At 40.6% G+C, this 14,037-nt stretch overlaps 1 protein-coding gene across 3 annotated transcripts in view; it reads right to left on the bottom strand.

The window, feature by feature from the left end:
- LOC149218001 (sulfate transporter 4.1, chloroplastic-like) overlaps positions 1–12,202 on the bottom strand; it is a 116,459-nt gene extending 104,257 nt beyond the window's left edge. Inside the window, exons 1-2 of one of the 3 annotated variants that reach the window (XM_089383723.1) lie at positions 12,038–12,202; positions 11,813–11,951 (exon numbers count right to left, since the gene is read on the bottom strand). In XM_089383723.1, the coding sequence (XP_089239849.1) occupies positions 11,813–11,951; positions 12,038–12,171 (273 nt within the window). In that variant the 5' untranslated portion in view covers positions 12,172–12,202. Of the gene's footprint in view, positions 1–11,812 lie in introns of all 3 variants that reach the window. The other 2 variants (XM_089383724.1, XM_089383721.1) reach the window with 2 other exon arrangements.
- Between the last annotated feature and the right edge of the window lie 1,835 nt (positions 12,203–14,037).

The raw sequence follows: 14,037 nt of genomic DNA, 5'->3' as shown, positions 1-14,037 counted from the left end.
CCATAGTACTACTGATGGACACATCGTGTACTACCGTACTCCCTATGCTAGGATGATATTGATCTGAGATCAATTGGAACTGACTTTGGGTCAGTAAAAGTGGGGTATGACAGACTCTCTTTATTGGAGCTGACTTCGAGTCAGTAAGAGTGGTATGAGACACTCTCTTTTATCTGGGACTAACTTCGGGTCATTAAAGAATGGTATGATACATTCTCAATCACTTCTTCTTCTTCATAGCTCAACAGAGCAGAGTAGAGCAGTGCAGAGTAGTGCATTGATGGCAGAGATTGTACCGACTAGCAGATGGATTAACAGATGGAGTTCTCCCTAGTTGAGAGGAAGTGTTAAAATTGGCCACTAGGGCCAAACTCCATATGGGTCACCTTATTTATGATAGCTGATATTTTTCTTGTATTCCTCTCTCCAAGAAGTGTAGGATTGATCTAAAGATCATCCGATTCCGACATGTAAAAATGAAGATATGAATTTATCTGTATTATTGATAAATTGTCAAGGTCGGCCAGCAATCAAAATAGGGATTTTTACCCCTAGTTCATCCTCAATGTTGCATATAAAAGGAGGAGACCTCAAGTCGTTATTCCATCATCTCATCCTCACATCTCTCTCTCTCCTCACTTGATTGGGTACACAAATAAGGGCAACTTTCTCTCACGCGTGCAAAGGAAGCAGGGCATTTTCTATTTGGGTAGCGTTGACCAATTTGACTGAGTTTCAGTTTGCTATTTTGGGCTGCATTGACCAGCGTTGACCAATTTGACTGAATTTCAGTTTGCTATTTTGGGCTGCATTGACCAGCGTTGACCTCTGTTTGACTGCGGATTTGGGTGAGGGTCTTCTCCTCAGCAGGCCGCAGTTTTGGGCACAAATTCCGAGGTTGCTTTGACACTGCATTGACCAGTGTTGAGTGTCCTAGGGATGGCCGCAGAGTTGACTTCAGTTGACCAAACTTTGACTGAGTATTTTTGGACTGTTTTGGGCTGATTCATCTTGCTGTTGGAGGCCAAGTTGACTGGGCTTTGACCGAGCTGCTTTGGAGGTCAAATCTGACATGTTTGACCAGCGTTGACTTTTCTGGTTAGGGCTTTATCGCTGTTGTCATAAATTATCAGATTTGTAAATTGTGTACTATCTCTATTAGATATCATTTTTGGGATTCAACTGCGTTAAGTAAGTCATTCAAACGTATGACCATTTCCATGAGAGGTAGTCGTAACTGACTAATTTCTCATGATTTGTAAATTGTGTACTATCTCTCTCTGCTGAACTATTGAAGAATATAAGAATAATTGATCGAGCGTTTCCCCACATTGGGGTTTGTCCCTGGCTAGTGCCACATCTTGTGTCCTCTTGTCTTGGCTTGTCTTCCACTGTTTATGTTTATGTTCTATCTGCATTTTACTATCATGTTGATGTGATTGCTAAACTGAATATTGATATTGGGCTAATTAAGAAATTGAAGTAAATTGCTCTTAAGTAAAATTAACAACATGTAACTCCCGTGTATTTTGCTGCAACCCTTTTTAAATATATTCTTAGCATTTTTCTATTTTATTATTTTATCTTTATTTTTATTTTATTCAATAATTTTAACCAGCGCCTCTCTTTTAGAACATTTTACTATCTTCCCATTCACAGCATACTCTTATACCTGATATACAGATGGACTCTCCTTGAGCTTTCTTTGACGGCGCAGCTCAAGGGTCCCCCCCTTGATGGGTGGAGTGGGTGGAATTCTAAATCTTTCTAAAAATGCCTGCATCTCTTTTTCTGCAAACATTGGTCCTGCATCAAACAACTCCGCTGAACTTTTTGAACTAAAATTACTACTTTGGATTGACATCTCTCAGAATATTTTCACTTTATATGTATATTGGAATTCTCAAAATGTTATAAATTGGGTAAATGGAACTGCAAGAATTCTCAATTGCACCCTCTCCACTATTTGGAAAAATACAATAGCAGATCACTCATTTTTCTCAAATCTCTTTTCATCACACTTTCAGGCACCAGAACACAGAAGCAGACGCCTTGTCAAAGGCTGAATTGGATCTGGACGGAGGCTCATTTGAAGTCTCAGAAAATAAAGAAGACCAACAGCAAAAAAATCTTCTTGACCCTTGGATCTAAGGGAATATCTCTTTATTGTTTTTTGTTTTAATAGTCTGTTAGTCAACTGTTTTACTTGATGTAACTAGCTGCAAAATATGTTTATCTAAAATGTTATTATGGTATGAAACATGCAAACTCCATAATGGAGGAAAAGGAAGAACTCTACTATGCTGGTTTTTGTAAAACACATAAAGCTACCAACATTCCTCATGCTGAAAGTGACTCCAAAGCCATCGGAAATTCCGAATACCAAAGGCATATGCAGATGTAATTTTGTTTATCATATAATAAAATTACAGATTTTTTCCTCAGAGAAAAAAAAGAACGTTTTACTATCTTCAAATTAAACTATTATAATTTATTTATTAAGTTTGTCTAAATCCCACGTTATGAACATATTATTATTATTATCATTTCATTTTAATTTCTTTGTAAATCTCTCTGTTCTTCTCGATCATTTAGAGTTACATTTGATCTATTAGATGGAGTGTCCATTTGTTGGAATCATTTCAAAACTTATATTTTAATCTAAAAACTTTTACTATAATCATGATATATACATACTTCAATATTTATCTAATTTATCTAATTGTCAAATTTTAATTGTTAAAGTGATATCTTAGTGTTATGGATCTACATCGACCTAGATTCATCTTAGTGAGCATTTCAAAAGTCTACAAGTCACTTGTGGGACACACCCATATCTGTGTCCCGTATCCTGATTCCTAATGTTGTGTGATTTAGGTGGCCATCAATACTCCAAAAGATGAGGAGAGGGATAGGATCACTAGTATCATAAAGGGATTTGTATATCAAATATATGTTAAGTTAAAGACCCATCAAAGATGTCAAAGCCAGCTTAATATGCTGTGATGATGTGGGTAAAGAGGATGGAAAAATCATAGGTTTCCCTGCTATGTCCACAAGAACAACCTTCTTTGCTTGGCACCAGAGTGAGGTTTGACTAAATGGACATCTTTGATGAGAAATGGTTCACACATGAGAATTCAAAACTCTAATGCATTCTTTTGAAAGGGGTCAATTGGTCAAGCCCTTCTTGGAATGGATTGAAAGTTTTAAAAAGGGGCCATTATAACCCTTTAACAATAGGATTCTTTCTTTTATAAATTATTGGCTAAGGTGTTTTTTCCCTATTTGGCTTGGCCTCTATTCTTTTAAGATGTAAATCCCCCATATCAAACAGATTCATCTTGGTAAATTCATAAGTGAGACATGTTGAATTTGAATCTGAATTACTACCATGTGCTAATTGATGTCATCAGTGTTACCAAACTATGAATTGCAAAAGAAAGTTTAAAAATAATCAGAAGTAAAATTAAGTGATTTAGTCGATTGGATCAATGTCATCAGTGTTTACCAAAAAATAAATTGCAAAAAAAAGTTCAAAAATAACCAGAAGAAAAATTAAGCCATTTAATGGACTGGATCGATCACAATAGCAGACCCTTTATTACTATACAGGTAGAAATGAGAGACCCAGAAGGATAACTAAGACAACGAGAAGACTTTTGAAACCATACTGTTCATCATATGCCTTTATATAGAGAATACTTTTACAAAACTGTGGTTGCCCTGATACCATGGGCATGAAAGCATTGGTATTGAGAAATATGATATATTATTCACGGACGACCAAGTTAACTATGGTAAAACAAGTTTTATCCTGGTCCCTATAAGCATGCATGTGAATGACAAGAACAAAAGCATTAACAGAAGCATAAGCAGAGATGAAAGAGAGAAACAAGCTCACACTGTGGGCTTGATAATTTCCCATGATATGGAGTGAACTTATAAGCTAAACAAGGAGGGTATGATATTCCCACTTCGTAATATTGCTAAAGAAAATATCAATTTTGCCCAATTTTGTCTTATTTCATGTTTGCACTTAGGAGGTGTGGATTCAAAGGTTCCACATGAATTTTGGGATTAAGTGGGGGCTCAAACATTAGGAAGGAAGGGAAATATTGTGGCTCTAGTGGAGCGTGGGGACCACCCCATGGAGAATTATGGCCCACATGTAGAAGACACTCGTTGGAGCGAAGTTGGTGGAGAAAGTCGAGCTAGGCCCACATGGGCATCTTGGAGGCTCTTTTTGATAAATAGAGAAAGAAGCACTCATTTTGGTCATTCATTTATCTATCATTTCAAAATTTGTCTCTTGACATAGCACGCTTGCGCAATGAGCCAAGTCTACATGGGTTGTTCAGCACATGCATGTTTCTGAGTGGAGATCACAGCCCTTGCTTCGGTGGACTTCGAGTGTCAACCCAAGGAGAGAGTTCTACTTAGTCCCAAACCATACCAGCAGTTGTGAGACCGTACTATAGCAAAGAGGAAGCTACAACAACGCAGGGACTGCGCAGTATTGGGTAGAGACAATCTGGGAGGTTGAGGAGTGAGTGGAGTTTGAGGTGGAAACTTGGAGGGAAGGCATGGGGAGCCTTCTAACAGGGATTGCAAGAATTTTGGAGCATTTAGTAGCAGATTCTACAGGTGGATTGATTTTCCAGCAGCAGAGCCACTCAAGCCGAAGAGGGTCAAATTTTCGGAGTCAAGCTTTGGCCAAACCCTTCATGGGTATTCTGGGTTTATTGAGGAGAGGCCGGGATTAATTTCCCGGAATTTTCTGAGCAGTGGAGAGGGCCCTAGCAGCATTGGGCATCTACAGCACAGTACTTGGGCAACATAGCAGCAGTTTTGTTGGAGGGTGTCTCATTTGGTTTTTGGGCTTTGCTAGCTTGCCTAGAGAAAGTCAAGGTGCACTCATTCCAGCGCCTATTTGTACACCTCTTTCCATTAATAAAAAGAGTACACGGCATAGTTTTTGGGTGTCAATTTGTGGTCTAATTGCTTGTTATTGTTTCATGGTGTTTTTGTCTATTTTGTTTTGCATATTTACTGTTAATTTTCCTTAGCGATATTACAGTGGTATCAGAGCCATAATCTTGGCTCAGCCTATGGGAAACTCTTCATCCTATGACAAGACCATAATAAAAAGCTAAGAAATCATGGGATCCAAAGAAAGATTAGAATCAAACAACATGACAGTAACCTTAAATGAGATGATTAGGATGCAACAAATGATGATTGATGTGGGGGATAAGTTGGTTCATTCCACCATTGGGAATCTGGACATGATTGCAACTAAAGTGGAGTTGTTGGAAGCAAACTGGAAAGCATACCAATCATTTGCTCATAGAGTTCAGGCATCCCTCTCTTTTTGGGAGTTCTGTGAACTAAGAGACATGCACAAACCAATGGAGATTCAATGAAATTTTGTTGGGATGATGAGGAGGATTAAGGAAGAAGACGAGAGAGTAGTTCAAGGGGCCATGGTTGGCAAGGAGACAGTTGAGCATACACCCGTTGATGAGATGCCATCCATTGTTGAGGTATCCATTGATGAGGTACCTCGGGTTGTGACCAAGTTCTCAAGTGATAGTAGCGCACAACAGGGTGATGAGGTGTCAGGAGACATTTCCACTGTTGATGAGGACCCAATAGGTACAGAGGCATCCAAATCTATGACAGATTTGTCAGACGACAGTCACCTACAACTAACTGGTGAGCATGTCTTGCATGTTGGGTTGTCTATGGAGGAGCAGTTGGAGGCTCATGTCGAGCCCATGATGGAGGAGGATGTGCAGCCATCCTTTGGGCTAGCCATTGATGAGGGTCAGCTTGGAGACCACACGTTGGGATCCCAGCACAGTTCGCTTCAGAGGCACATTGATAGGATCTACAGCGTTGTCTAGACATATCAGAGGGGATGACCACGTTAGCAGCACTATTGGGTCACCTTTGCCCATTGGAGAGAGGGAGACAAAGCTACCTAGTCAGATCTCATGTGTTGACCTGGATAGCGGGATGAGACGATCAGATTTGCACAAGGTGCAACATCCGCATGTCGAGGTTGTTCTATGTGTGGGGGTTCGTGCATTCCATCCATCTCCTGGGGTTGGATGGCAAAAGATTCTGAGTTGGTACCCGGTGGAGTGGACTAGACTCATGGAGATGGTCATAGGCAGGAGCAAAGCTCAATGGGAGCTCTTAGACACCAAGGGCACTAAAGGCCCAAGTTGGCATTGGGATCCAGATGGGGCTCCCTATCCAATATCAGACATGCAAGATGGCTATGGCATTGATGAAGTAATCGACCTAGTGACTGGGCACATACATTTCCTAGGGGAATTCCAATCGGCATTAGCGGACAAGCGGTTTGTGAGCAAGCTCCATGGATTATATTGGCATGTTGGTTGCGCATGGGGTCGCAAGATGATTAGCATTCTCTGGCAGGAGTTGGTGGGGGGAGGTGGCATGGGTAGGCCACTGGGCCGAGCATTGTATGGAGATGATGTTCTCCCATTGGGGTATTGGGAACATGAGTCACCAAGGATTGACACAGTAGAGATATCCCCTCTAGCAGGTGTGGAGTTAGGTCGCTCAGGTCTACCAAGGCAGATGAGGAGGTGTAGATCACTTCGTGGCAAGTGTACTTGCAGCATGGTGGTTGCATGGGCACATATGGGATTCCCTATGGTACATGGGGGCATGGCATTAAGCATTGGTATCCAGGGGTGCATGGAGTTGTGCCACGGAGTTCAGTGCTATGTAGAGGAGTGTAGGGGTACGTACTTGTGTGCAGCCGAGCAAGATGATGCACAACAGGTTGTCAGAGTGTTGCCGCCAGAGAGATATCTTGACGAGGGCATCAGGCACACCATTGGGTTTGGCACACTCAGATTTGGAGAGCGAGTTGATCACAGGGCCAACCGTGAGCTTCCATTTATCACTCTCCAGCATTGCACACTGACACAGGGGACTTGGATATCATCTCTTGATGCTCTCATCACGAGCAACAGGACCCATGAGGTTCATCTGAGACAGTTGGACGTGACACAGTGCATTGGGAGAGAGGTTTTCCAATTTGTGGCATATGGTCAGGGCGCGAGTTGGTGGATGCAAGCTTAGGGGTAGTCCGATTTCCTGCAGAGGTAGCACTTGCACCACACTTGAGCCCACGCTTAGGGTGATACATGATCCCCTTTTGGTGATACATTCTAAGGTGTCTCTAGAGCATCTACAACATTTGGTGGACCTTGCTTACAGGTGGATGTTTAGACTCCAGGCAACATTGGGACTCCATAGATGTTTTGCCCTCAGGTCCCAGGAGAGGTGGATACAACTTGAGCATGAGGGGCAAACTGTCATGATCAGAGTTGCATAGCGATAGCATAGTGGCACCCTTTTTAGACTAGCATGGGATCCGGGCATCATAGGACTTGGCAGTACAGCTACCCTTGGGGATGAGCTGATTTCTACAGTGGAAGATCATTTAGATCTTCCTTTGGTGACTCGCTGATGGCATGGGGGACTTCATTAGCATGGCAGGTGGGCCAGCAGGATGATATCAGGAGAAGCTCACGTGAGTGAGACGCTATCTCTGTAGGGATTGGGTGGTATCTTCGAGAGTATACTCCTGGAGTGCATGGGATGGCCTACGTGGTAGGACAGCTTCACGAGGAGTTGAGCATAGTGCCACATTATCATGATCCTCTACACATTGATGGTATACAAGAGACTTCTTATACTTATATCGAGCAGGATAGTGATTGGAGCGAGGGGAGCTTCATGTGGGACAGGATGGCTTGGGATCTTGGTGTTGAGGGATTCTCTCATGTCAGGACAATGAAGAGGTCAGGGACGAATTAGTGGCGCATCTGGGACCCTGGCACATTTTTGCAGTGACAATGGGGAGCAACAACTAGAGAGAGCGTTGTTCGGCAGTTGCTTGAGGACAAGCAACGTTTTGGTAGGGAGGACTGTGATATTCCCACTTAGCAATATTGCTAAGGGAAATATCAATCTTGCCCAATTTTGTCTTATTTCATGTTTGCACTTAGGAGATGTTGATTCAAAGGTCCCACGTGAATTTTGGGATTAAGTGGGGGCCCAAACATTAGGAAGGGAAATATTGTGGCTCTAGTGGAGCATGGGGGCCACCCCATGGAGAATTACAGCCCACATGTGGAAGACACTCTCATTGGAGCGAAGTTGGTGGGGAAATTCGAGTTGGCCCACATGGGCATCTTGGAGGCTATTTGATAAATAGAGCAAGAGGCACTCATTTTGGTCATTCATTCATCCATCATTTCATAATTTGTCTCTTGACATAGCACGCTTGAGCAGTGAGCCAAGTTTGCATGTGTTGTTCAGCACACGGGTGTTTCCGAGCAGAGATCCTAGCCCTTGCTTCAGTGGACTTCGAGTGCCAGCCCAAGGAGGGAGTTCTACTTAGTCCCAAATCATAACAGCAGTGAGGTCGTACTACAGCAGAGAGGAAGCTACAACAGCGCAGGGACTGCACAGTCTTGGGTAGAGACACTCCAAGAGGTTGAGGAGTGAGTGGATTTTGAGGTGGAAACTTGGAGGGAATGCCTGGGGAGCCTTCTAACAAGGATTGCAGGCATTTTTGGAGCATTTGACAGCAGATTCTACAAGTGGGTCTTGCCAGCAGCAGAGCCACTCAAGCCAAAGAGGGTCAAATTTTCGGGGTCAAGCTTTGGCCAAACCCTTCATGGGTTATTCTGGGTTTTATTGAAGAGAGGCCGGGATTAATTTCCCATTATTTTCTTAGCAGTGGAGAGGGCCCTAGCCGCAGATTCTTTCAGGCAACAACACATTTTTGGGCATCTACAGCGCAGTACTTAGGCAGCGTAGCAGCAGTTTTGAAGGAGGGTGTCTCATTTGCCTTTTTGGGCTTTGCTAGCTTGCCTAGAGCAAGCCCAGGTGCACTCATTCCAGCACCTATTTGTACACCTCTTTCCATTAATAAAAAGAGTACACAACGCAGTTTTTTGGTGTCAATTTGTGGTCTGATTGCTTGTTATTGTTTCATGGTGTTTTTGTCTATTTCGATTTGCATATTTACTGTTAATTTTCCTTAGGGATATTACAGACAGTAGTGATGGGTGTGATGAGTTTGGACTCATTGATGATGTTTCTTTGTTGTTGATTGAAATGTGATTTAGTGGTAAATTGATAAGAGTTTTTCATTTTTAACGGAAGTTCAATTTTTTGAGTGAGAATGTTGTAGTGAAATTATAGTCAACCATATTATTCATTGATGACCAAGTCAACTATAGTAAAACAAGTATCAACACGGTCCCTATAAGCATGCATGTGAATGACAAGAACAAAAGCATTAATAGAGGCATAGGCAGAGAGGAAAGGAAGAGAAGAGAGAAAGAAGCTCACATTGTAGGGCTTGATAATTTCCCTTGATACAGACTGGACTTACGAGGTAAACAAGGAGGCTAATGATGGGTGTGATGAGTTTGAACTCATTGATGATGTTTTTTGATGTTGATTGAAATGTGAATAGTGGTAAATTGGTAAGAGTTTTTCACCATTAACTGAAGTTCAATTTTTTTAGCGAGAACGCTGTAGTAAAACTATAGTCAACTATATTATTCGCTGACAAAGTCAACTATAGTAAAACAAGTATCATCACGGTCCCTACGAGCATGCATGTGAATGACAAGAACAAAAGCATTAATAGAAGCATAAACAGAGAAGAAAGAGAGAAAGAAGCTCACACTGTAGGGCTTGATAATTTCCCTTGATATGGAGTAGACTTACAAGATAAACAAGGACAGTAGTGATGGGTGTGATGAGTTTGAACTCATTGATGATGATATTTTTGTTGTTGATTGAGATGTGATTTAGTGGTACATTGGTAAGAGTCTCTCATCATTAACTCAAGTTCAATTTTTTGAGGGAAAATTCTGTATTTGAGACTGAGAATCCTTAGAGTGACATGTTCTAAGAGTAATAATCCATTAAACACTAAATGTCAAAACTTAATAGAATATTGAAGGAGAAATAAGTCCGAACTCCAACCATTATTTGAAAAGAATCACTTTAAATAAATGCATTTTGTGAACATGGTAAAGGTGGCATGTGCACTATCTGTATACCCGTTTGTTCATTGTTAAAAGGCAATTGTGTAATTGTTATCCTAAAAATTTGCATCGGATCCACTGTGTTTGCCCTGGTCAACATAACTAAGGTTTGTAATCCCTGTATCACGTCAGCAATTATTGAATATCCTGAGATCTTCTGATGTGAGGTTCATGTTACTTCCTATGGCGTTCCATTGTATTTATGCTTGTGTTCTTTTATGTTTGACTTGAGTTTTTAGTTAATTCTGATTCTGTTAAGACTTGAGTATTTGGAATAATCTTCCCAATTCTGCTCAATTTGTTCAGGCAGTTCACGTTCAGCTCTTGGCGCCCATTGTAAACTATTTTAGCAAAATTGTGTGGGAAGGTGGGATATTAATTTTGCACTGTGATTTTTTGTGGTGGTATTGTTCTCCCTTTTGTTTTGGAGCATGCCATCTTTTGAATCTAATTAAATACCCTTAAAATGGAAAAGTGGAGCCATTTGATTCGGGTGGAGAGTTTGAGGGGGCGGAGAAGGAGTGGCTTCTTTTGCTGCTCTCTTCCTCATTTCGTGCCTCTCCTTCCATATTGGGCGGACAGATCTTGTTGCTCTTTCTTCAAATGCTTGTCTGCTTGGTTTTTTGGTGCCTCTTCTGCACCTTATAGATGGGTTGCCTTGTCTGGGGGGCAATATTGGCCTTTCGGGGCTTTATTTGGGATCTGTTTTAGCAGATTTGCATGTGGCTCGGTCCACGTTTCTGCATATGCTTCATGCATTTGCTCTATGTAATCTTCTTATATGAATGTTTCTGCATATGCTTCTTGCATTTGCTCTATGTAATCTTCTTATATGAATATATTACGCTTTTTCTTCTGAAAAAAAAATGCAAATTTGCACACCCTGCTGTCAAGCATTCTAATTAGAGTTAGCAGCTTCCGAATCACAAGCCTCTGTAACATACACCTGACCGTCGTTCCATTAATTCTCATGCTTTCTTAAATTGTCGCCGTAAATTCGAATAATTCTAATTGTGAAGCAAATTTGCAATCCATGTTGTCAAGCATTCTGATTAAAGTTAGCAGGTTCCATTTCACAAAGCAAACTATCACATATTCAAATATTTTGATCCTCTTCATATATACTTGCCGTTCTTCCATTAATTCTCATGTTTTCTTGAATTATTGCCTTCTATTCGAATAAATTTCGAGTATAAGTGTGAAGCAAATTTACAATCCAGATCGTCAAGCATTCTAATTAGTGTTAGTAGCTACCGAATCTCAAGCAGATTATCATATATTCGACTATTTTGAGCCCCTCTGAACATACACCTGCCCATCCTTCCATAATATTTTTTGAGTTCTCGCAATAAATTAGAATAAATTCCGACTTTAATTGTGAAATTTGCAATCCAGGATGTCGAGCATTCTTCTGAATCACAATCAAATTATTACATATTCGCTATTTCGAGTTTCTTAACATATGCGTGGCCGTGCTCCCTTTATCTTTCATGTTTGCTTGAATTCTCGCCATTATTTCGAAAAAGAGTATAATTTAATTCATTTTCTCAGGTTCTCGCTGTAATTTAATTCCAAGATTCTATCAGCCTGTCTTTCAGAAGCTTAGGGTGGAGAATTAATTAATCCTGGAGTTTTCTATCTATTTTACGGAATTGTCAAGGAAAATGCATGAGAATGAATGAAAGAAAGAATACCTGAGGAACGAGCATTGTGCCGACTGTGATCCCGGCCATAATGTCGGCCTGCAGGTATTCTCTCCATTTGTAGGTTCGAATCCAGCGGGTGCAGGGCAGCAACAGCTCCAGCCATTCCATGGCAGACTTTCTTTGTATCCTGGAAAGCCATTTGGCAAAATGACTAGGACTGGGACGAATTAAAGATGATGCAGAAGATGGAGGAGGATGTTGCAGAAGAATGACCTTCGGCATCTGCCGACTTCCACTGGGGGCTGCAGGGTCACCTGAGAACGAATAAGAGGTAGACGGCCTCCCCTCCATGCTTCCGCACAGCCACTCCCTTGTCCCGACATGCCATTGTTATAAGGTTGAACCATCCTACATTTGGTCAAATTGGAATATTTTATATTTACATAATGGCTTTTATTGTGTATATAGAGGTGATTCCGCTATTATGTGTTTTATTGGTGATGTACTTAGACGGGATTTCGATCAAACCGTGTATCCAAGTACAGCACGTGGGTTATGGCAACCAATGGAGTGGCTGTACGTGGCCTACCATGTTTATTGTCTTTTCTGTTTGATTGCCTTGACGGACGGCCTCAAAATAATTTAATGTACATTTTCATGTGACCTGGCAATACCGTGAGTCTCTCGATTTGATTAAGCTTTCTGACAATATTGTTAAAAATATACTTCAAAAAATGGTTAATTCTTCAAAATTTACCACAATGATTTATATCTTTATTTGTAAAGTATATCAAATTAACATTTATCTTGTTTTCAAATCAAATTAAAAAATTTAGTGGTGAAAGCGATATAAATTTTTTAAGCATCGTCTAAAGAGATATAAATCTTGCCCGGAAAATTATGAAAATTGGTGATAATATCTAATATAAATTTTTAGAAAGTAGGGTTATGGTTGGTAAGTTTTCAATAAAGTGTAAATTTTTAGAAATTAAGGTTATAGTTGTCAAGTTTCAAGATTTTGGGTGCAGGGAAAGTTATTGATGGTGTTGAATCTATTTCCATCATAAAAACAATTCAAGCACTCTTATTGTTAGATTTTTGGTTTAAAAAATGGTTGGAATCTTGTGATTTTTGGCTCTCAAGACAAATTTGATTTTTGGTTGTGAAAGTTGTTTCTTATATTTGATTTTTTTTTTAAACAATTAAATGATTTTGATTTAATTTTATAATTAAACATAATTTTGTTTAAAAAGTGGGTTTATTATTTAATTTAATATGATAAAGATGCATTCTGTGATGGGGTGTTAATGCAAATAACATGATGTATATTTAGGGGTGTGCCTGCCACCCTCGGACATGATGTATATTTATGACAAAGGGGTGTGGCCAACCCCTTGCATTCACATGCAAGACCCCAGATAGTCTCATCTCATTATAAACCTATCCAAATGATGTCTTGCGAAGCAGTTAGTGGTGGATTGAGAGGAGGAGGCGAGGCTAGGTCCTCAACCTCCCTATGGGTGCTTTATGTTTCAATCGGCGATGAATGGTGGTTTGCATTATGGTTTGGGTTTGTCGTAGTGATAGCGAAGACAAGGCTCGTTGTCTTGCGACGGTGTTGGTGGCAAGAGTGGAGTATCTTTAGCAATGAGGTCTCTTGTTTGGAGCTTGGAACCCTGGCACGTGGCGGGCTAGTGTGGGCTTCACTTTCAACCCCCTGCGTTGGAATTCATGTTGATTCCTTCCATTATCTGGCATTTTATTTTGACTTAAGTATTGGGGTAGGGTTTGAGGTTGTAGGTCTAATTTCTTTGTGATGGGGGGTTTGGTTTAAGTCTATTTATCTGGATTGGGAAGTTTTGGCAGCCTATCTGCATCTTTCACTTGGGGGTCTCCTTGCATTTGTAATGTCTAGGTCTGTTGCTAAATTTTATGTTAATCTTAATGACCATCATCTAGTGAATTATAAGGTTTGGGCTAGAGGGTTGCTTTGGTCTTGGCTTCCTAGGTGTCTGAGAGTTTTTCGTGACCTGGGTTCATTGTACTATGTGTGTTTTGGAATATGTTTAATGGTGTTGGGGAAGGGGTCCTTTTTAGAGGCTTCTATGACTATTATACAACACCCAGGTGATTCCCTAGGGTTCGAGGTCTGTGTCACGAGTTTTGGGGATGATTTAGTGGGTTGGAGCTATGGCTTTGTTGTAGATATGTTTGGTTTCATTTCTTTTTTTTGCAAGCAAAGGTATTTATAGTAGCTGCTCCATATGTGCCCT

Source organism: Pinus tabuliformis, chromosome Q (assembly GCF_031772625.1).
Source record: "Pinus tabuliformis cultivar Carrire ecotype Pingquan chromosome Q, CPIR1, whole genome shotgun sequence".
In the NCBI taxonomy this organism is placed as follows: domain Eukaryota; kingdom Viridiplantae; phylum Streptophyta; class Pinopsida; order Pinales; family Pinaceae; genus Pinus; species Pinus tabuliformis.
Note: the sequence above shows the minus strand (reverse complement) of the source record. Positions and strands in the feature narration are given on the sequence as shown.